This window comes from Mesoplodon bidens, assembly GCF_964165515.1.
Source record: "Mesoplodon bidens genome assembly, chromosome: 4".
Lineage (NCBI taxonomy): Eukaryota > Metazoa > Chordata > Mammalia > Artiodactyla > Ziphiidae > Mesoplodon > Mesoplodon bidens.
The window spans coordinates 60,652,409-60,676,809 of NC_138160.1; the positions used below are offsets into that span (position 1 = coordinate 60,652,409).

General features: G+C 37.1%; 1 protein-coding gene across 1 annotated transcript in view; it reads right to left on the reverse strand.

The window, feature by feature from the left end:
- Positions 1–24,401, reverse strand: part of ANKRD31 (ankyrin repeat domain 31) — a 143,414-nt gene that overhangs the window by 64,929 nt on the left and 54,084 nt on the right. The window contains exons 12-17 of the mRNA XM_081233017.1: positions 18,170–18,314; positions 14,845–14,894; positions 12,393–13,911; positions 11,699–11,869; positions 9,732–9,869; positions 1,501–1,643 (exon numbers count right to left, since the gene is read on the reverse strand). Of these exons, the coding sequence (XP_081089143.1) occupies positions 1,501–1,643; positions 9,732–9,869; positions 11,699–11,869; positions 12,393–13,911; positions 14,845–14,894; positions 18,170–18,314 (2,166 nt within the window). The remainder of the gene's footprint in view (positions 1–1,500; positions 1,644–9,731; positions 9,870–11,698; positions 11,870–12,392; positions 13,912–14,844; positions 14,895–18,169; positions 18,315–24,401) is intronic.

A 24,401-nucleotide genomic window follows, 5' to 3' on the forward strand; every position in this document is an offset into this window, starting at 1 on the left:
TACATGATCAGCCCTCAATATAAATCTTGAGCACTGAGTTTCTAATGAGCTTCCCTGGACAGAAACATTGCACTTACGTTGTTACATTTTCACTGCTGAGGGTAAAGCAAACTGTATGTGACCTTTCATAAGGAACAGTGCATAGTACAGCCTGCACATGAATACCTCCAGACTCCACCTTTTTCTCTGATGATCTCCCTGTGTATCCTTACTTATACCGCTGTAATAAATCTTAGCTATGAATACAATCATATGCTGAGCTCTGTAACACTTTCTAACAAATTTCCAAGTATAGGGGTGGTATTGGGAAACCCCTTATTTTGTTTATATTGCATTTTTCAGGATAATGTCTAAAATCCTGATTTTCCTACTATGAAATTTTGACCCTTATTTAAGTGGTTTCACTTTAAGTAACCTTTTCCCTGTACATACAACCAGTAAGTTAATCACTTCAATGACTCTTCCTGTTTGCTTTCTGCCATTGCATGACCACATAACTTTGAGACTTTGTCAATTCTTTTTTGATTTAAATATCTTAAAGGTCAAAGAGCTTCTTTGATCAAAAGAAGCCTCCCTGGACATTAGCCCACCCATTTGGTGTTATTCTTAATCATTAGTTTATCTCTCTTATCTCTGCAAATCATAAATTCAATACTATTCTTTCACATGACTATATTTAGACTGAAAACAGTGGGAATATATTTTCATAAAATTAAATAAAATTACCAGGCTATTAAAAATACCTAGAGACAGATAAAGTAGTTTAGTGAGAAATCCAAGGAATTTTTTATATGAACCTTGGTTTTATATTGTTGTTGTTGCTGGTAGTTTCCTTAACTATTTTTCAAAGCCAATTATTATTCCTGAAGTCTATATTGCCTACTGACAAATCTTCTCCTAAGGTTTGTCAAACAAAAAAGATAAGTTTAAAAATCTGGAGAATTTTAAAGTCTAGATTTGAAATTGAGTGTTACTGAAATAATTACCCTGGTGATTTTCTCTTGTGATATTTTTACCATAGCTATCTGATTAAAAAAAAAAAAGGAGAAAAGATACAAGAAGCCCCAAGGAAACAAGCAACTTGAGCTTTTATCCATTTCTTTGAAACTTCAAACCCACTGAGAAATTTCGAGTTTAAAAAACATCTGGCTGTCACATATATCATCACTATATAGACTCTTTTATACACAACAGCAAAGCATTTAACGCAATTAAAATTGGAATGTATTATATTAATAGGCTGTGTTTACTTCTAGCCCTTTCAGTTTATTCTCACTTACATGAATTACATGATGAAGAGACCATGGAAAAATGATTCATTAGGAAATACACTGGTTTTCTAATCTATATGTAATATCATATTCATTTGTACTTTTAAGCAGTTTTTAAAAATCATTTGTTTTAAGGAATCACTTTAGTTCGCAATTTAAAATATCTTCACTGTCTTCACTCACTTTTTAAAGAAAAAGAAATAGGAACCTAATCTGATGTGCACTATACCTTTAAATGGTTGTTTGCAACAGCATCATGTAAGGGCAGAATTCCATCTACGTTTTCACAATTAACATTAGCACTAGCTTTTAACAACTCTACAATTATATCATTACATCCCATACTAGCTGCCTCATGAAGTGGTGTCCAACCTAAAAAGGGAAAAAGGAAAAAACAAAACAAGCTGCTTACAAATCAGTATTCAAGTAGTATATTCATTATTAAGTTTATTTGCACTAATGGAATTATTAATTTTATTGATTCAAATGTATGTACTAAGTACTAGACAAGAAATAATATTGAAAACAGGCTACCTTAAGATTCCTGATCCCAGAGCTGCCCCTGGACATGGCCCTGTCCACCAGAGGGCCCAGGATCCAGACCCGCCCACCAGTGCACAAACATCAGACCCAGGATGCACAGGGCCCTGTAGCTAGAGACCCTAGCACCCAGTTCCACTCACCAGTGGGCAGGCACCAGCCGAGAAACCCTTGGGCCCCAGGTCTGTGTACCAGCAAGGCTGCTTTAGCCTCAGGAACAGCCTCACCCATAGTGGGTGGACACCAGCCCCAGGACAACTACAGCCCCACAGCCTGCTGTGGCAGGAGTCAGCCTACCCACAGGCAGGCCAGCACCAACCCTAGGACCAGCTGGGTCCAAGCTCTGCCTAGCAGTAGGCCAACACAAACTTTAGGACACACTGAACCCCACAGCCACCTGTATCAGCAACTTGCCCCACTCACCAGCAGTCCAACACGAGCTCTGGGACCCCTGGGTCTTGAAGCCAGACCTCAGGACCTGGCTCTGCTCGCCAGTGGGCTGGCACTGGTCCCAAGAACTAGCTTCACCCACTGGCAGATGGGCACCAGCCCTGGGATCTCCTATACCCAGACTCTGCCCATCAGTGAGCCAGCACTAGCCCTGGGGTCCCCTGGGGTTTAGCAGCCAGCCACCTTGTGACCTAGCCCCACCAACCAGGGGCCAGCAGCCTCCACACAAAGCAGGGCCTGGCAACCAACTGTACTGGGGGCCAGCCAAGCTTACGAGACCACACACAGTAGTCAGTCTGCCACAACAGAAGGACCCATGCAGCCCACCTAGGGGGCACCCCTAGAACATACAGCCCTAGTGATCAGAGGGGAGTGAACTCCTGGAAGCTTAAGACATTTCCTATAAAAGGCTACTTCTCCAAGGCTGGGATATGTAACAAGCCTACCAGATACACAGAAGTAACTAGTTAAGCAAAATAAGGCAACAGAGGAACATGTTCAAAACAAAGGAACAAGATAAAACCTCAGGGCTTCCCTGGTGGTGCAGTGGTTGAGAGTCCGCCTGCTGATCCAGGGGACACGGGTTCGTGCCCCGGTCCGGGAAGATCCCACGTGCCGCAGAGCGGCTGGGCCCGTGAGCCATGGCCGCTGAGCCTGCGCGTCCGGAGCCTGTGCTCCGCAACGGGAGAGGCCACAGCAGTGAGAGGCCCACGTAACGCAAAAAAAAAAAAAAAAAAAAAAAAAAACCACCTCAGAAGACGAACTAAGTGGAGATAGGAAATCTACCTGAGAGAGAGTTCAAGGTAATGACTGTAAGGATAACAAAAGAACTTTGGAGAAGACTGGATGAACAGAGAGGTTAGAAGTTTTTAACAAAGAGTTAGAAAATATAAAGAACATAAAGAACAACCAAACAGATGAAGAATACAATAACTGAAATGAAAAATACACTAAAAGGAAGTAACAGTACACTAAATGATATATATAGGAACGAATCAGCAAGCTGAAAGATAGAGTAGTGGAAATCAAGAAGTGAGGACAGTTTAAGAGCTCTCTGGGACAATATCAAGTGTACCAACATTTTCATTATAGGAGTCCCAGAAGAAGAAGAGAGAGAGAAAGGGATGGAAAGCATATTTTAAAACATAATAATCTGAAAACTCCCCTAATCTGGGAAAGGAAAGAGACATCCAGGTCTCTTGGGAAGCACAGACAGTCCCAAACAGGATCAACATAGAGGACCACATTAAGATACACTGTGATTTAAATGGAAAAATTAAAAGATAAAGAGAGAATATTAAGAGCAGGAAGGGAAAAGGAACAAATAACATACAAGGGAACTCCTATAAGGCTTTCAGCTGACTTTGCAACAGAACTATGCAGGTCAGAAGGTACTGGCAGCATATATTTAAAGTGATGAAAGGGAAAAATGTACAACAAAAAATACTCTACCCAGCCAGGCTCTTATTCAAACTTGATGACGATATCAAAAGTTGTACAGACAAGCAAGAGCTAAGAGCTCAGCACCACCAAACCAGCTTTATGTGAAATGTTAAAGAGACTCCTCTAAGCAAAAAGGAAAAGGCCACAACTGGAAACATGAATATCACAAAAGAAAAAGTTCATCAGTAAAGGCAAATATACAGTAAAGATAGTAAGTCAACTGGGTACAAAACTATTAGGAAGGTTAAAAGACAAAATTAGTAAAATCATCTATATCCACAATAAGCAGTTAAGGAATACACAAAACAAATACATGAAAAATATGATGTTGAAAACAGTAATTGTGAGGTGAGGAGAGTAAAAATGCAGTGTTGTTAAAATGCATCTGAAATTAAGAGATCAGCAAGTTAAAATAATCATATATATATATACACACATATATAAATAAAACTCATGGTAACCACAAATCAAAAATCTATAATAGAGCCACATGCAAAAAAGAGAATGGAAACCAAACATAACATTAAAGATAACCATAAAATCACAAGAGAAGAGAACAAAAGAAGAAAGGAATAAAAAAGAATTACACAAACAACTCCCAAACCATGAATACAATGGCAATAAGTACATACATATCAATAATTACTTTAAATGTAAATGGACTAAATGCTCCAATCAAAAGACACAGAGTGGCTGAATGGATACAAGAACAAGACCCATATATATGCTGCCTACAAGAGACTCACTTGAGATCTAAAGACACACACAAACTGAAAGTGAGGGGATGGAAAAAGATATTCCATGAAAATGGAAACAAAAAGCAAACTGGGGTAACAATATCTGTATCAGACAAAAGAGACTTTAAGACAAAAACTGTTACAAGAGACAAAGAAGGACATTACATAATGATCAAGGAATCAATCCAAGAAGAAGGTATAACGATTTTAAATATATTTGCACCCAATATAGGGCCACCTAAATACATAAAGCAAATATTAACAGACATAAAGGGAGAAACTGACAGTAACACAGGAGGGGACTTTAACACCCCATTTTCATCAATGGACAGATCATCCAGACAGAAAATCAGTAAGGAAAAACTGGCCTTAAATGACACATTATACCAGATGAACTTAATTGATACATATAAAACATTCCATCCAAAAGCATCGGAATACACATTCTTTTCAAGTGCATAAGGAACAGTCTCCAGGATAGGTCACATGCTAGGCCACAAAACAAGAACTGGTAAATATAAGAAAACTGAAATCATGCTGAGCATCTTTTCTGACCATAACACTATGAGACTAGAAATCAACTACAAGAACAAAACTGCAAAAAACACAAACACATGGAAGCTAAACAACATACTACTAAACAACCAATGGATCACTGAAGAAATCAAAGGAAAAAACAACAAATACCTAGAGACAAATGAAAATGAGAACACAATGATCCAAAGTCTATGGGATGCAGGAACAGCAGTTCTAAGTGAGAAGTTTATAGTGATACAAGATTTCCTTAGGAGTGAAGTAAGTCAGAAACAGGAAAACAAATACCATACGCTAACACATACAAATGGAATCTAAAAAAAAAAAAAAAAGGGTTCTGAAGAACCTAGGGGCAGAACAGGAATAAAGATGCAGATGTAGAGAGTGGACGTGAGGACATGGGGAGGGGGAAGGGTAAGCTGGGACAAAGTGAGAGAGTGGAATGGACATATATACACTACCAAATGTAAAATAGATAGCTAATGGGAAGCAGCCACATAGCACAGGGAGATCAGCTCGGTGCTTTGTGTCCACCTGAAGGGGTGGGATAGGGAGGGTGGGAGGGAGACACAAGAGGGAGGAGATATAGGGATATATGTTTAGGTATAGCTGATGCACTTTGTTATACAGCAGAAACTAACACACCATTGTAAAGCAATTAAACTCCAATAAAGATGTTAAAAAAAAAGATTACCCCAGGAAACAAGAAAAATCTCAAATAAACAATCTAAACTTACACCCAAAGGAACTAGAGAAAAAGAACAAAAAACCTGAAAGTTAGTAGAAGGAAAGAAATCATAAAGATCACAGCAGAAATAAATTAAATAGAGGCTAAAAAAATAGAAAAGATCAATGAAACTAAGAGCTGGCTCTTTGAAAAGATAAACAAAATTGACAACACTTTGGCCAGACTCACCAACAAAAAAAGAGAGAGGGCCCAAATCAATAAAATCAGAAATGAAAAAGAAGTTACAAGGGACACCACAGAAATACAAAGGATCATAAAAGATTACTACAAACAACTATATGCCAATAAAAAGGACAACCTACAAGAAATGGACAAATTCCTAGAAATATACAGTCTCCTAAGACTGAATCATGAAGAAATAGAAAATAGGAACAGATAAATTACCAGTAATGAAATTGAATCAGTAATGAAAAACTCCAAACGAACCAAAGTCCAGATGGCTTCACAGGTGAATTCTACCAAATATTTAGGGAAGAATTAACATCTATCCTGCTCAAACTATTCCAAAAATTGCAGAGGAAGAAACACTTCCAAACTCATTCTACAAGGCCAGCATCTCCTTGACGCCAGAGAAAGATATCACACAAAAGAAGAAAATTACAGGCCAATATCACTGATGAACATAGATGCAAAAATCTTCAACAAAATATTAGCAAACAGAATCCAACAACACATTAAAAACATCATACACCATGATTAAGTGGGATTTATCCCAGGGATGCAAGGATGACTCAATATCCACAAATCATTCAATGTGATACATCACATTAACAAATTGAAGAATAAAAATCATATGATCATCTCCAAAGATGCAGAAAAAGCTTTGGATAAAATTCAACATCCATTTTGAAAAAAACTCTCCACAAACAGGTATAGAGGGAACATACTTCCACATTATAAAGACCATATATGATAAGCCCACAGCTAAAATCATGTTCAATGTGAAAAGCTGGAAGCATTTCCTCTAATATCAGGAACAAGACAAGGATGCCCACTCTTGCCACTTGTATTCAACACAGTATTAGAAGGCCTAGCCACACCAATGAGACAAGAAAAAGAAATAAAAGGAATCCAAATTGGAAAGGAAGAAGTAAAACTGTCACTCTTTGCAGATGACATGGTACTATACATAGAAAAATCCTAAAGACACCACTAAAAACTACTAGAGCACATCAATAAATTCAGTTAAGTTGCAGGATATAAGATTAACATACAGAAATCTGTTGTATTTCTATACACTAACAACAAATTATCAGAAAGTGAAATTAAGGAACCTTCTCATTTTCAACTGCATCAAAAAGACTAAAATACCTGGGGATAAACCTGCCTAAGGAGGTAAAAGAGCTGTACTCAGAAAATTATAAGACAGTGATGAAAAAAAAAACAACAACTGAAGATGACACACACAGATGGAGAGACAAGATATACCGTGCTCATGGATTAGAAGAATTAATATTGTTAAAATGACTGTACTACCCAAGGCAATCTACAGATTCAATGCAGTTCCTATCATAATACCAATGGCATTTTTCACAGAACTAGAACAAATAATTTTAAAACTTGTACTGTAGCACAAAAGACCTCGAATAGCCAAAAAAAATCTCAAGAAAGAAGACCAGAGCTGGAGGAATCACACTCTCTGACTTCAGACTATACTACAAAGCTACAGTAATCAAAACAGTCTCATACTGGCACAAACACAGACACACAGATCAATGGAACAGGACAGAGAGCCCAGAAATAAATCCACACATTTATGTCAATTAATCTATGACAAAGGAGGCAAGAATAAACAATGGAGAAAAGACAGTTTCTTCAATAAGTGGTGCTGGGAAAACTGAAGAGCTACATGTAAAAGAATGAAATTAGAACATTTCTCACATCTATACAAACATAAACTCAAAATGGACTAAAGAACTAAATGTAAGACTGGAAACCGTAAAACTCCTAGAAGAAAACATAGACAGAATACTCTGACATAAATCATACCAACATTGTTTTGGATCTGTCTCTTATGGCAAAGGAAACAAAATAAAAAATAAACAAATGGGACCCAGTTAAACTTAAACGCTTTTGCACAGCAAAGGAAACCATTGACAAAATGAAAAGAAAATCTACTGAATGGGAGGAAATGTTTGCAAATGACATGACCAATAAGGGGTTAATATCCAAAATATATACACAGCTCATAGAATTCAAAACCAATAAAAGAAACATGCCAGTCAAAAAATGGGCAGAAGACCTGAATAGACATTTTTCCAAAGACATACAGATGGCCAACAGGCACATGAAAACATGCTCAACATTGCTAATCATCAAAAAAATGTAAATCAAAGCCACAATGAGATATTACCCTACTCCTGTCAGAATGATAATCATCAAAAAAACCCCACCAATAACAAATATTGGTGAGGATATGTAAAAAAGGGAGCCCTTGTACACTGTTGGGCATGTAAATTGGTGCAGCAACTGTAGAAAACAGTATGGAGGTTTTTCAAAAAACTAAAAACAGAACTATCATATGATCCAGCAATTCCACTGCTGGGTATATATCTGAAGAAAACAAAGACACTAATTCAAAAAGATACATGCACCCCAGTGTTCACAGCAACATTTACAATAGCCAAGACATATAAGCAACCTAAGTGTCCATCAACAGATGAATGGATAAAGAGGTGGTGTGTGTGTGTGTGTGTGTATGTGTGTGTGTGTATGTGTGTGTATATATATATATATATATATATATATATATATATATATATATATATATATATATATGTGCAATGAATACTACTTGGGCATAAAAAGAATGAAATTTTGCCTTGTGCAAAAACATGGATGGACCTGAAGGGTATTATGCTTAGTGAAATAAGTCAGACAGAGAAAGATACTCTATGTTATCACTTACCTGTGGAGTCTAAAAAAGAAAAGAAACAAGCAAATTCAGCAAAACAGAAACAGATTTATGGATATAGACAATAAACTAGTGGTTACCAGTAGGGAGAGGGAAGCGGGGAGGGGCAAGATAGGGGTAGGGGATTAAAAGGTACAAACTACTATGTATAAAATAAATAAGCTACAAGGATATATTGTACAGCACAGGGAATATAGCCAATATTTTACAATAACTAAGTGGAATATAATCTATCAACTTTGGGTTTTTTCTTTGTTTTTTAGTTTTATTTTTAATTAAAAATTTTTTTGAGGTACAGTTGTACAATATTACAACTTTGAATCACTATGTTGTACACCTGAAACTAATGTAATATAATAAATCAACTATACCTCAATAAAAAAGTATGCTCCTTTTTTTAAACAAATTAACCACATCAGAAATATCTGTTGATACAAGTGCCAAAAGACTCACAGAGCATAAGATATAATGGGACCAGAGTAAATACTAATCATGTCAAATGGTTTCAAGTCAGATATTAAAATAGAGTAAGATCATCTGACCTTCCTATTTATATCTTGTATTGTCACATTTCTCTTTGAAATGACATTTGATCAATCAATCTGAGTTTTTTCCCTCTGGAATTCCTTATACAAGTTTCTTTTGTGCTTGAGAAAAATGTTAGAAGATCAATTTAAAAATGGAGGTTTAAGATAAAAAACAAGACATGGGAGAAAAAAGGAATCGTATTAATAGACAAGGAAAGAAAAGAAGGGACAGGGAAATGGGAAAATTTGGCATTCTCTACAAAGTTAGATAATGATATTAAGGCCTTTAAGGAAAAGGTCTAAATAAAGCTTCTTTCCCTTCCCATTCTGTATACTCGCTCTGAATGCTCCCAAACGTATGTTAAAAACTGTTTCAAAGGAGGTTATTTTAGCAATTGGTGTGAACCAAGATAAATCTTACTATTCAACTAAATAATAATATATTATAAAAAAGATTTTCAAAGTGAGTAGCTATGTATCAGCCAGGATCAAAATGGGGGAGGGTAGATGAAATGTGTATATCAGTGAGTTCACATTATAAAGACAACTACAATTTAAAATCGAAACCTGTGTTATCTTTTAGATTCACATCTGCTCCAGATTCTATCAGAGCTTTCACCAGAGACAAGTTTCCTCTTCTGGCAGCCAAATGAAGCCGGCTTTCTCCTCTGGCATTCCTCTTACTGATCCCAGCTGTTTTCATTTCTGTAAATTTGCCAAGCAAAACTGAGTATTCTTTTCTGCCAAGTGCTGATTATTATGAAGGATCTTAGAAAATACGCAGCAACTTCCTCAAAACATCCTAAGTAGGATGTACTACACAGAAACATACCTCAATTAATATCACTGCTGTTACTATTTAAAAATATAACTTGTAAAGAATTGATAGAGTATCTCATCACATTACTTCAAATTCATTCTAGCAGTTGTTCACTCTATCATATGCTGGATTAAAACAAATAATATTTGCTTCATTTCTACACTCACTTCACTCTCAGTAGTCTTCTATCAATGGATAAAAATTTTCTTAAACCAAATTGTGATTTTATAAAATCCTCTTTCTGTAACTATTCTTATATCTCAGTGGGTGTGTTTCTGATCACAAAAGATGCCAAGAACCAAACTATGGCCTATTGGGTATTTCATTTTCTTTCATAGAAAATGTAGTACAATATCATTATCTGAAGATTTTAAAATCTTTTCCTTGCATCACAAGTTAGACTTGAGTTGGAACTAAAAACAGTGAATAGTTTTTTCCCCAAACTATGCTAAAATGATGTACTAAAAGATTTTTTATAACATCATATAAAGAAAATAGAAGACACTCTCTCTTCTTCAAGTGGCCTACAGCATAGTGGCATGACAGACATGTAAAAAATTACATTAAAATATGATTCAGTGCTGCTAGAGAAATGTATTAGTTTCCTGTGGTAGCTGTAACAGATGACTACAAACTGGGTGGTTGTGTTGTGCGTAACACAACACAAATATATTATCTCACAGTTCTGGAGACCAGAAGTCCAAAACCAAGGTGGCAGCAGGGCTGCACTCTCTCTGAAAGCTCTAAGGAAGAATCCTTCCTTGCTTCCTCCAACTTCTGATGGATACCAGCATTCCTTAGCTTCCTTGGCTTTTGGCCACATTGTTCCTTTGCCTGGCTCTTCACATTATCTTCTCCTTTCCTGTGTGTCTCAAAGCTCTCTCCATTTTTCTTTGATAAGGATACTTGTTGTAAGATTTGGGTCCCATTTGGAAAATCCAGGACAACCTCCTCATCTCAAGATCCTTAACTACATCTGCAAAGATTTTTTCTAAACAAGGTAACGTTCACTCTTTAAATGAGATAGTATCACAGATTCCAGGAATTAGCACATGGACATATGTTTTGGGGGGCCACTATTCAACCCACTACAGGAGGTATGTATAAGAAGGGCTTTAGTTTACATGACAGGCGGACAATGGGGGAAGGTTCAAAGAGTATGCCTAATGTTCCTACCTCTTACTATATCAACTTTTTCTTACTAAATCAACTTTTCGGTGCTTAACATTTAACCTGAAGTAGTCCAGCCTATTGTTCACACAGAACTAGCTCCAAGAATTATCAAAGAATAGTCAGCTATCCATGCTGCCAAACACACACAGTTCATGCATCTGACACAAAGAAACTAGTGGCTATGCTTCTTTAATTTCCCATGTGTTAAAAGGGCTCAGTGAAAGTATCTAAGGGATCTGACACAATTCAGGTGTGCTGCCCCCACTCAACATTCTTGCTGTCTCTACTGTTTATCTTGTCTCCTCTAACATAACAAATTAGAAGTCATAGGCAAAAATATGACAATATATTGGAAGACTAAGAGATTCTCAAGTGGTGGATTACAATAAAACCATCTGACAAATATAGCTGAAATAACCTTAAAAATTAGTGAATGACTAAAAAAAACAGTAAATATGAAAGTGTATAATCCTTTGAAGGAGAGTGGATTGCTAGGCTTGATCATGCAAACCTTTCCCTATATAAAAATAGGAATACAAACCTTGGCTGCAGGTAGCTTTCAAGAAATTTTGCCTTTTTCTGAAATTCTGAACTTTTTTGTGTTCCTGGATGTTAGCAGGCATGTGAATTTCTGAATCTGTTTTTTCTTTCTTCTCCTCACAATTTCTTATAGTGTTTTCATCTCCATTGACATTATTAGTTAATTCCTCACCTGAAAAACAAACATTTTGCAATATCAGTGTTGTAGGTCTCCTTACCCGTTACATGACTAAAAAAGAGTCTAGTCATGTTAATTGTTCCAAGTTTCTGTTCCTAGCCGGACTGCTTATTTTAAAGGAGTGGAAGCCTTTAAAAATGTTTTCATACAACAAACATAAATTAGTTTTCTGGATGCAATTTCAACTGTGAATCACTGAAATCAATGGAGCTAACAATTTCCTGCTATGAAAATGTTGTTTGGTTTCTTGATACTAAGTAGGTGCTATATTAAAAAAACTCATAGAAACATAAAAACTCATAGATATACTGTTTATTATCTCCTGTCAATATCAATTTAGCACCTTCTTTCAAAGTAAATACCATTACTTAACTAATTAACAGTATCTCCAAATTATGGTCCACATGTCCTCATTCTTATCAGTTTGGGCATAGGTTGAGTGAAATTCAGTTAGAAATTTCTGTGAAATAAGTAAATCTATAGGAAATGTGTACAAATTGAGCAATACTACTAATACCTGGTTTGTGAGAAATTTCCTTCTCTTCTCTTTGACTAAGCTGTGAGACGGTCAATTCTTTATTGATATTGTCAGTGGACTGAAAGCCTATACTATGTATAGTTTTGATCTCTTGTCTCCTTTTTTCAACTTTAGTTGTTTCTATTACTTGAGAATGAACAACTCTGGATAAAGGCCTATTTGAAGAACTTGGTTTTTGGCCTTTGTCAGTGTAATTCCTTTTAGTGTCTCCTTCCTTATTCACCTTTTCCACAATATGTGTATCCGTTTGATTCATTAAAGGAGTTGGTATTCTGGGGCTACAATCCTGAGGCCTCTCGAATAGTTCCACATGACTAGTCAACTTTGAAACTTCATGTGTTGAGAGTGTTCTTGTACAAGCAAGTGAAGTATGTTCAGGACTGCCATGTGAGTGATCAAAAGAAGTGCCACATGTACATTGTTCATAATTTGAAACATGTTCAGAAACTATTATATTATCTGAATTAGAAAAACTAACAGCTTTCTGTTGTGGAAATATGGTTAGGCTGCCTGATTTTATTAACTCATTTTCCTGTGAAAAATGGTCTTGAGAAGGTAAAAATTGTTGAAAATCCATTTCTTCTCTATTTGTTTTATTCTCTTTATAATTATCGTGGTTTTTGCAACCTGAAGAACTTATCACCTTTTTAAGTGTTACAGTCTTCTCAGGAGCACAGGAATCACCATCATCATCATCATTATTAAAATTTTCCTTTATAAAGGATGGGGAAAAGTTTTCCCACTTATTAGGGCTCTCATCTTTTTGAACTGAGTTACTGTTTTCATGAGATTTATAAGGGCTAATGTGCTGCTGTTCTTGGTGAGTATGAGGCTGCTGATCTGTAGTAACAAGTGGTAACTCGGTTTTTTTATGTAAAGAAAGTCCTGAGAAAGAAACGGCTTCAGCTTGGTCAGTGGATTCTAATTCCAAAAATTTTATTTCTTGTCTATCTGATAAATCCAGGCTTTGGGTATGTGTCTCTTTGGGAAATGAACAAGTCTCAACATCGTTACTTAAACCATTTTTCAGGCCTGACAGAGATGGGCTAAAAGGTTTACATGACTTTTCTGGAAGGTCATCAAGGGTTTGGAGAGTATGTTGTTGACAAGTAATCAATCTGTTTATTTTTCTGGAAGAAGAGACAGCTATTGTCTTTCTTGGATTGCTTTCTTGGATTGCATCATCCACTTGAGTCCTTTTATGTCGTGTATTTCTTCTTCCTTTATCTTTAGACACATTTGTGCTGGGATCCTCAACACCATGGAGATTGTCCTTTCTGAGTCCTGTCCAGTATATTTGGTTAAGAGTTGATCGTGTATGCTTGGATTTACCAAATTTCGTGTTTTGGGAATCTTTTTGGAAATGTTCATATACATCTTCATTTATAAATAAACCCTCTTTGCTTCCTTTATTGTCTTTTGCATGTTCTGGCTTCTGTCTCTTCGAATTTTCATCACAAACAAACCCACTGTGATTTTTAGAACTGAATTTTGGTTTCTATAGAAACAAAACACATAGTTAGCTTTAATTTTCAACTATAGTTCTACACTTAATTCATTCTGGATTGGAGATAAAGCAAACTAATATTCCATTCAATGTTATAATTTGATCTAACCGCAGGGCCTGCTGGGATATATACAACCTGATTTGTATTTCAGAAAAGCAGACTAACAGAAGAAAGGCAAAAGTAATAGACTCAGTATGTGTACTAATCTTTATTTTCTCCTGTACATTTTAATTTCTTTTTGCCAGTATTTTAGCACTATCTATCTTACTAAACATAATGAAAAATTTTAATCTACCTAATTTTTAGAGGTTTTTAAAACAATCAGATAATTCCTTTACAAGGAATCTTTACAAGAATACTGTAGAAACACTCTCCACTTCCATTTGTTATATAGATAGACCTAGAATTAAGAGAGTTTCTTCCTCTGGTATCTGTGAGAGACCACAGGTAGGGCAGTGGAAGAATGGATTTAAAAACAAAAAGATAGATATACAACCAAGTTGGCCTGCATGCAAAGATTACTGTGGGCTGCCAAGATTAAAACAGGGACAGTGCTTCCTCTCACACATCACAACACAAGCACCAGATGAAAAGTAACTGCCCACCACGTGAAGTTTGAAGGGATGGATCGACACTTTTGACTCTTATACTGTGCTCAGGCCAGAGGAAATTCGACATTGTTGATAACCCTCATGGCTCCATAAAGAGGAGTGTGCCCACATATGCTTTATTTACTCAATTGCTTCCCAAACTAACAGGCCAGAACCTTCTGATTATGTAATTATTCCAAAGTGTCTTAAAAGCAAAGGTGAAGTCACTGTTCCTGGTGAATGCTTCAGTCGTCTTTCTTTCCCCTCTGATGATCTATAAAATAACCAGCAGGTGGGCTCTATAAAAATGTTTACTGCTGAACAGAGATATACCTTGTGGTGTTCATCCTCTAAGTCTGAAGGGTCAGTGCTATTTGTCTGCGCTGTAAGCAAAAAGAGAAAAATCAAAGAAAAGAGCCTCCAGTAGTCAGACTCTAGACTTCTAAAACCAAAACTCCTTTGCCATGAGAAAACCAAGTGGAAAAAGTGAAATTATGCAAACACTTTCTATTAAAATTGGCACATATAACATTCCATAATTTATAATTTCCATATTTATTGAGAGAGCTGAAAACATTTCTCTAGGAAAAGCAAAACAGACCCAACAAAATTATGCTAAAGATGGGCACTGAACTCAGTATTTTTATATTCCCCACAGTTATACTCAGATATGCAACTGTGTGGAAGGTTTTATAAGGCAAAAAATATTTTCATAATTAATTGTATTATCATCATTTTCTAGTATGTCTGCTTAATAAAGTTGCAGGATACGTGAGTAATATACAGAAATCTGTTGCTTTTCTATATACTAATAGTGAACTACCAGAAAGAGAAAGCAAGAAAAAAATCCCATTTACATTTACAATCTCATCAAAAAGAATAAAATACCTAGGAATAAACTTAACCAAAGAGGTGAAAGACCTATACTCTGAAAACTATAAAACACTGATGAAGGAAACTGAAGATGATACAAAGCCATGGGAAGATATACTGTGTTCTTGGACTGGAAGAATACTGCTTAAATTTCCATACTACCCAAAGCAATCTACAGATTTAATGTAATCCCTATCAAAATAGCCACAACATTTTTCACAGAACTAGAACAAATAATCCCAAAATTTATATGGAACCACAAAAGACCCTGAACTGCCAAAGCAATTTAGAGAAAGTTGAACAGAGCTGGAGGTATCGTGCTCCCTACTTCAGACTATACAATACTACAGTAGTCAAAATAGCACAGTAATGGCACAAAAACAGACACATAGATCAATGGAACAGAATAGAGAGTCCAGAAATAAACCAACACACCTATCTTCAATTAGTCTATGACAAAGGAGGCAAAAACATACAATGGAGAAAAGAAAGTCTCTTCAACAAACGGTGCCTTCAATAAGTGGTAAAACTGGACAGCTACATGTAAAAGAATGAAATTAGAACATTTTCTCACACCACATACAAAAATAAACTCAAATGGATTAAAGACATAAATGTAAGACCAGAAACCATAAAACTCCTAAAAGAGAACATAGGCAGAACACTCTGACATAAATCATACTAATATTGTTTGGGATTTGTTTCCTAAGGCAAGGGAAACAAAAAATAAACAAATGGGACCTCATAAAACTGAAAAGCTTTTACACAGAATAGGAAACCATTGACAAAACAAAAAGATGACATACTGAATGGGAGAAAATATTTGTAAAAGATACGACCAATAAGGGGTTAATATCCAAAATTTATAAGCAGCTCATACAACCCAATATAAAAAAAAATCCAATCAAAAAAATGGACAGAAGACCTGAAAGATATTTTTCCAAACAAGATAACACAGAAAGGGCTTCCCTGGTGGCGCAGTGGTTGAGAGTCCACCTGCTGATGCAGGGGATGCAGGTTTGTGCCCCGGTCTGGGAAGATCCCACATGCCACGGAGCGGCTGGGCCTGTGAGCCATGGCCGCTGAGCCTGCGTGTCCGGAGCCTATGCTCCACAACGGGAGAGGCCACAACAGTGAGAGGCCCAAGTACCGCAAAAAAAAAAAAAAAAAAAAGATAACACAGATGGCTAACAGGCACATGAAAAGATGCTCAACACTGATAATCATCAGAGAAATGCAAATTAAACCAACAATGAGATATTACCTCACACCTGTCAAAATGGCTATCATCAAAAAGTCTACAGATAGGGCTTCCCTGGTGGCGCAGTGGTTGAGAGTCCGCCTGCCGATGCAGGGGACACGGGTTCGTTCCCCCATCCGGGAAGATTCCCACATGCTGCGGAGCGGCTGGGCCCGTGAGCCATGGCCGCTGGGCCTGCGTGTCCGGATCCTGTGCTCCGCAACGGGAGAGGCCACGGCAGTGAGAGGCCCGCGTACCGCAAAAAAAAAAAAAAAAAAAAAAAAGTCTACAGATAACAAAGACTGTTAAGGATTTGTAGAAAAAGGAGCCCTTGTATACAGTTGGTGGGAATGCAAACTGGTAAAGCCACTATGGAAAACAGTATGGAGGTTTCTCAAAAAACTAAAAGAAGAACTACCGTATGATCCAGCAATTCCACTGCTGGGTATATATCCAAAGAAAATGAAAACACTAATTCAAAAAGATACACACATCCCAATGTTCATAGCAGCACTACTATTTACAATAGCCAAGACATGGAAGCAATCTAACTGTCCATAGCAGATGAATGGATAAAGAAGATACAGTATTATATATATACAATGGAATATTACTCAACCATAAAAGAGAATGAAATGCTGCCATTTGCAACAACATGGATACCTAGAGGGTATTATTCTTGGTGAGATAAGTCAGAGAAAGACAAATACTCTGTTATCACATATATAGAATCTAAAAAAATAAAACAAACCAATGTATATAACAAACCAATGTATGAACAGAAACGGACTCACTGATATAGAGAACAAAGTAATGGTTACCAGTGGGGAGAGGGAAGGGGGAAGCGCAAAATAGCATTTTGGAATTAAGAGATACAAACTACTATGTATAAAATAAATAAGCAACAAGGATATATTGTACAGCACAGAGAATGTAACCACTATTTTGTAATAACTTTAAATGGAGTATAATCTATAAAAATACTGAATCACTACACTGTACACCTGAAACTAATATAGTATTATAAATCAATTATACTTCAATAAAAAAATAAACAGTTCTTATATAATCTTCTTGAAACTGCAGGTCAAGTTCTTTTGTAGTTCAACTTAGGGCAATGATGAATGACAAGGCAAAAGTACAGCCATAAGAAAATATTCTTAAGGAATGAAAGTAAACAATCCTGGCCATATTCATGGAAAATGATAAAGCCAAATATAAGTTACATCACCTCATGTTATTCAGACAACGGATTATGGGGAAAAGACCCAGAACTTTACAAAAGTTTTCTTAACTGTTTCCAATACATATCCTGGGGGAAAGTACATTTAATACTATCTTTCTTTGTTCTTTTAGAGTTCTTCCATTTGGTGCATTTGCAAACAAGTCAGTGTGCTCAACTAAAGGAATGGAGCAAGGACACCACAAGATGGATTTTCTCAAAATTTATGAGGAAAATCTATTTAATTTCTAGAATTCCAAGTTTGATTTCTATAACTCTCTACTGACATGATGAACAGATATAACAGGGCAGTTTAATTTTACCTGATATAAGATGTTTTTGATGTTTAGGAACATATCTCTCAAGGAGACGCTTCATACATGAGTCTTTGGCTTCATCCAAAGCACACTTTCCACTGTCATTTCTAAATAAAGGATCTGCTCCATTCAAAAGAAGTAACTGTGCCACCTAGAGGAAGATTGTGTGAGAGAGCCCAGACAAAAGGTGTATTATTATAAATGTGTGCTAGCATAGAACTCTAAGCAACATCAAATATTTCTTTCAACAATACAGTTTGGGTTTCCTGTAACACTACTGCCCAAAACCAAAAATTAATGTAACTGCTACTGAATCATAATTTATTGATATAAATATGCCTTCTCTTACACACACACACAAAAAAAGGAGAGAGGAAGTAAGGAAGAGGGAGGAAAGGAGGAATGGAGGGAGGGGCAGAAATGTTTGTGGTTCAGTTGCTGATGAAATGGAGATAGTAGATATACCAGGAATTAGGATTACATTCTGTAGTAATAAATGTAATTTTAACAGGTTCCAGGAAATAGCTAGATCTTCTGTATAGACCTGTGTTGCTGCTGCTCCCCCTCGGTATCAGAGAGAAACAGGTAAATCCTTAATCTGTTACTGCTCCTCAAGTAACCTCCTCTATGATGCTCTCCCTGACCTCCTCACCCACTGATCCCCTAGAGAAAAATGACCTCTTTATTCTTTTATATATATATTTTATGTCCAATATGCTCTATATTTTACTTATTTCTTATATATTTCTCTCTCCTGTACTCCAAGTTTTTTGAGGGTAGGACTTTGTTTTCTTTTAAAATTAATTTATTGTTTTTGAATAGGAAATTAATAAATATGGTTCAAAATACAGAAGGCTCAGAGAAGTAGACAATGAAAACTAAGTTTCCCTCCTCAACCCTTGTCCTCCAGTCATCTAATTATTTTTTTTAAGTCAGCTCTGGTTACAGTTTCTCCTGAATTTTTCCAGAGTTAGTCTAGTCCAACAGGTATATATGTACGTATCATAACTGTGTACACACATTTTTTCTTACACAAGTGGTCATATACTATATACATTCCTCTATATCTTAGCTTATTTCCTGCCCACCCCACCCTGCAACAGACTTTGAAGATTGTTCCAAATCAGTATGGATTGAACTTCATCATTCTTTTTAGCAGCTGAGTAACAGTTTGCTTTTGAATGTACTATATGAATGTACTATAATTTACTTAACCAGTACCCTACTGATGCATGTTTAAGTTGCTTCCAAGTTTTTGCAACAGATATATGTCTTAATCATCTTTATATTCCCAGTGTCTATTTCAGTATCTGGCATAGAGTATATATTTAATAAATGTTGTTTAATAAAAGAATGAATGTTGACCATGGAGGATGTGGGTAACAGGCTTTAAATAACATACTAAATGAAGCCTAGATTTCCATGTTAATGTTTGGAATGAGAGAAAGGATCTGAATTTCTGTAAATTTTATGCATCTAAAGATTAAAGGTATATACATTTTTCCTTTTATAAGAAAGCATTCTAGGAGAGAAAAATGCCCCACCACACACAGGGAGAATATGAGCTAAATCTTTTAAAAATTATTAAGACTCAGCAACTTGATTCTGCTTTTCAAATGGCTTTACTGTGGGAGTTTAATGCTAGATAGGGGGATTGAAAGTAATAGTAGATACAATTAAATTTATAATTCATATTCCTGAAGCTTCACATTTTGTTTAGTAACACAAATAGAGAGTGTACCACTTTCTTTCAGGAAAAGTAATTTCATAAGTGGGTTGCCAAAGGAGCTGTGTTGCTTATCTCTGGAGGTTTCATGTCAAATACTAAGCCATTGCAGTATGAAAGTAACTCAGGATCAATAAGCATGAGAAGGAAGATGGGAGGAAGGGAAAAGGCAAGGGCTAGAGCTTCACTTTTCTGTTAATCTGGGTTGGTGATCCCAAGGGAGTGAATACATTACCTTGGCAGAGTCTCTGTTTTAGACTCTGGATACTCTGCTTCACCAACTATTCACATTTACCAATTCTCTCTATAGCTTGGTATCAGGAATTCTGAAGCCTAACTAATATATCCTCTTTAAAAAACTCTCTTCTTACCAAATGGCAGTAAATCAGTTATTTCCACTGCGTTTTTTACCCCTATTTTAATTCTGCATTTAGGTTCTGTATTAGTTATCTGTTGCTACCTAACAAGTTACCCCAAAACGTAGTAGCTTAAAACAGTAATAAATATTTATAATCTCATAGTTTCTGTGGGTCAGGAATTTGGGAGTGGCCACAGGTGGATGGTTCTGCCTCAGGGTCTCTCATGAGGTTACAGTCAAGAGGTTGGCTGGAGATACAATCACCTAAAAGCTTGCCTGGGGACTTCCCTGGTGGCGCAGTAGTTAAGAATCCGCCTGCCAAGGCAGGGGACACGGATCGAGCCCTGGTCCGGGAAGATCCCACGTGCCACGGAGCAACTAAGCCCCTGGGGCACAACTACTGAGCCTGCACTCCAGAGCCCGCGAGCCAAAACTACTGAGCCCACGTGCCACAACTACTGAGCCCACGTGCCTAGAGCCCATGCTCCGCAACAAGAGAAGCCACTGCAATGAGAAGCCCGCAACGAAGAGTAGCCCCCACTCACCGCAACTAGAGAAAGCCCACGTGCAGCAACGAAGACCCAACACAGCCAAAAATAAATAAATAAATTTATTTAAAAAAATTTAAAAATTAAAAAATAAAAATAAATAAAAGTTTGCCTGGGACTGGAGGATCTGTTTCTAAGATGGCTCACTCACATGGCTGTGGGCAGGAGGCCTTTGTCCACTGCCACATGAACCTCTCCATGGAGCTGCTTGAGTGGCTGCATGAAATGACATCTGGCTTCTCCCAGCGTTGCTGAACAAGTGAGTTAGAGAACAAGGAAGAAGCCACAACAGTTTTCAACCTAGTCTTAGAAGTCATGTACTGTGTCACTCCTGCCACATCGTGTTTGTTAGAAGCAACTCACTGAAACTCCAGCCCACCCTCCTGAGGAGAGCAATCAGGATCCACCTTGCGAAGGGAGGACTGTTAAAGAATTTGTGGACATATTTTAAGATTACCACATGTTCTTAACTGGAACAAGCAGAGCAATTTCAGTAAGTGGCTGGCCTCACAATCCCTACTTATTTAGTTCATCAAACAATAGGCCCCATAAGGAAATACACTGCTACTTAAAGCGTGCCCGTGGCTTTTCACCTTTAATCATATTATTGACTCTAGTGCTTTCCTCCCTCTAGAATCAGCTGACTTCTGTGTGGCTGAACCACACTGACTCCATTTTGTCAGCTCTATCTTAGGTCTGAAGTCCTACCCCTCCCCTTTCTGCATGATTAAGCTTTAGCCTACTCACAAGGAATGTGCCCAAGCCAGATAAATTCCCTGTCAACTTTTACCCTTGCTTTCATCTGATGTGAAAACTGGAAGAGTGTCTTTTGTTGACACAGATGCTTAATGGTCATGAGACCCCCCGGGGGAGGAAAAATCTCCAGTTCCAGTCAGTGTGGACATGCTTCTCATTTGGTAGTCAGATTCTGTTGTCAGCTTTGGCCACTTTAAATCTCCCTGTGCTCCTTTCAGTGGTGAGGAGCACAGCTGAGAATGCCTCTGGATTGTTGTCTGCCCAATCCTGCCAGTATGTAAATTACCCACAATAAACTTCACAATTGCACTTTATGGAATTGCCTGCTTTGTTTTCCAGTCTCTCTCAAAGTTCCTTTTCAGTTTGGAGGATATTATTCCATATCTCTGCCTTCCAACAACTTCCTTGCATAAGAAGCCAACAGGACAGAGAATAAAATTCTTTCAAGTACTGGAAAAGACAGTATTTTTACCACACATCCCTAATGGAATATAAACAAAACAAAAAGAACTGTAAAAAAAGCACTTCATTAGTAGTTCCATTGTTAATAATAATATTGTTAATATTCATAATAATAATACACTAATAGTAATACTGTAAGTATGCTGTACAATAAAGAAATTAATGTATTAAGAAACAAATGTTTAGCATAAGAGAAAAAGAGATACAAGTATAAAATCAAAGTTATTATGAATCTATAATATTAAGTCTGAAATGGAAATATCAGTAAGAACTCATGATTTGTTTTTCTTTCTAAAAGCATACATTTCACTGAAAATGCCTAAAAACAATGACATCCAATAGCAATGAGCACACATAGCACCCAGATTGTGGTCTCTGATAGATTTTACATTAAAACACCATTTAGAGAAAATATGGGAAGAAACAAAGATAAACTCAGTCAAATCCAGGATTTAGGAAGTTCTATAAGACAAATGACCCAGGTTCTAGAAGACACAAAAAACAAAATATAGGAAGAACTGTTATAGATTAAAACACACTTAAGAGGGACTTCCCTGGTGGTCCAGTGGTAAAAAATCCACCTTCCAATGCAGGGGACGCAGGTTCAATCCCTAGTCAGGGAACTAAGATCCCGCATGCCGCAGGTCAACTAAGCCTGCGTGCCACAACTACTAAGCTCCTGCACCTCAACTAGAGCCCACGTGCTGCAAACTACAGAGCCCACGCACTCTGGAGCCTGGGCACCACAATTAGAGAAGAGAAAACCTGCATGCCACAACTAGAGAGAAGCCCGAGCACTACAACAAAGAGCCCACACGCCACAAGGAAAAATCCTGCATGCCGCAATGAAGATCCAGTGTGCTGCAACTAAGACCCGATGCAGCCAAAAATAAATAAAATAAATAAATAATAAACCTATAAAAAAACCCACACACACTTAAGAGACATAACAAACACATGTAATATACAGACATTGATAGATCCTGATTCAAACAAAAACTTGTAATAAAAAACATTTTTAGATAATTTGGGGAAATTTAAATATGGACTAGATATTATTAAATGGTATTTAAAATTTTAATTTTTATTAGGTAAGATGATAAAAAATGTGGGTGTGGAAAAAAATGTCCTTATCTGTTAGAGATGCAGGTACACGTATTTATGGATAAAATGGTATGATGTCTGGGATTTTTAAAAAATACTCCCAACAACAACAAAACACCATCCATGCTCCGGCCTGTTGATGTGGTATGACTTTTTAAAGTGTAGTAGAGTATACAATCAAACTTTATAAGAAAGCTCACTCGAGACACAAATGGAATGCATAATCACCATGTCTGGGGGATATCTTTTCAATATCTGTGAATCCCAGTAACACTGTCAGTGAACCTCCAGTTCAACATCTCAAATATTTATATACCACAGGATACTTCAGGAGTTAGAGGCCTGTGTCTTTGGTCCCTTTTACTTCACTAAGGGTACAAGAGAAGGCTACATATCTGCAAAGGCCAGAAAGAAGACTGCAGTTATAGTTTGTGAGGCAGAAGTTAATTGGAGCCAAGTTATCAGGAGGGGCAAAGGAAGAACTGAGAAAGAAAAGAAAAAAAGGTATAAAGCACCCACGGCTCATATTACCCAAAGGGAGAAAAGATTCTTGACCAGGACAGGTCAGCCCTGGCAAGTTGGAGAGCGGATGGGCCATGGAAAGAGAGAAGAAATGATTTGGCATGAGGTTTCTCTGCTAGAGGCCAGTTTTGAAGAGCAGATAAAAGACAGAGAGAGGGCTCACACCATCACTTGTTCTAGCATTCTTCTGGCCATTAAATTAGGTCCAAGGCAGAGTTCTCTCCCCCAAGCCCTCTACAAAATGTGCAGGAATGACCACCTACCGTCAGGTGATACATTATCCAAAAAAAGCAAAACCACCTAAACCCTCCAAACTAGGAAGGGATATGTCCTATTTGTCTATGCCCATGGTTCCTGGCAGCCTTCCCCAGCTCTACCTGTGGTAGGCATTTCTTCTGGAGGAACACTGAACAGATCTTCCTGAGCCTAGCTGATTAGCCCCCTTTCCTACCCTAGAGGTTTTAAACCCAGAGGCAACTTCCAATACTTGAAATAAATAATAAGCTATTTTCACAAGTGCCTCAGACCAATGCAGTTCCTGGACCAGAAAAATGTCTAGGAAGCTCAGAACATATATGATAAAGCAAGTGTGCTGGAATTCATAATCTTAATTAATATTACCATTATTGAAGTTACTATTAACCAACTTGTATAGAATTATAGTATTTTAATACTATAACCACTGGTACCTCTGTGCTGGTGTGTACTGGCTCATCATTAAAACCTGGGAGGTTCTCATGTCTTAGTCTGACTCTGAAAGTA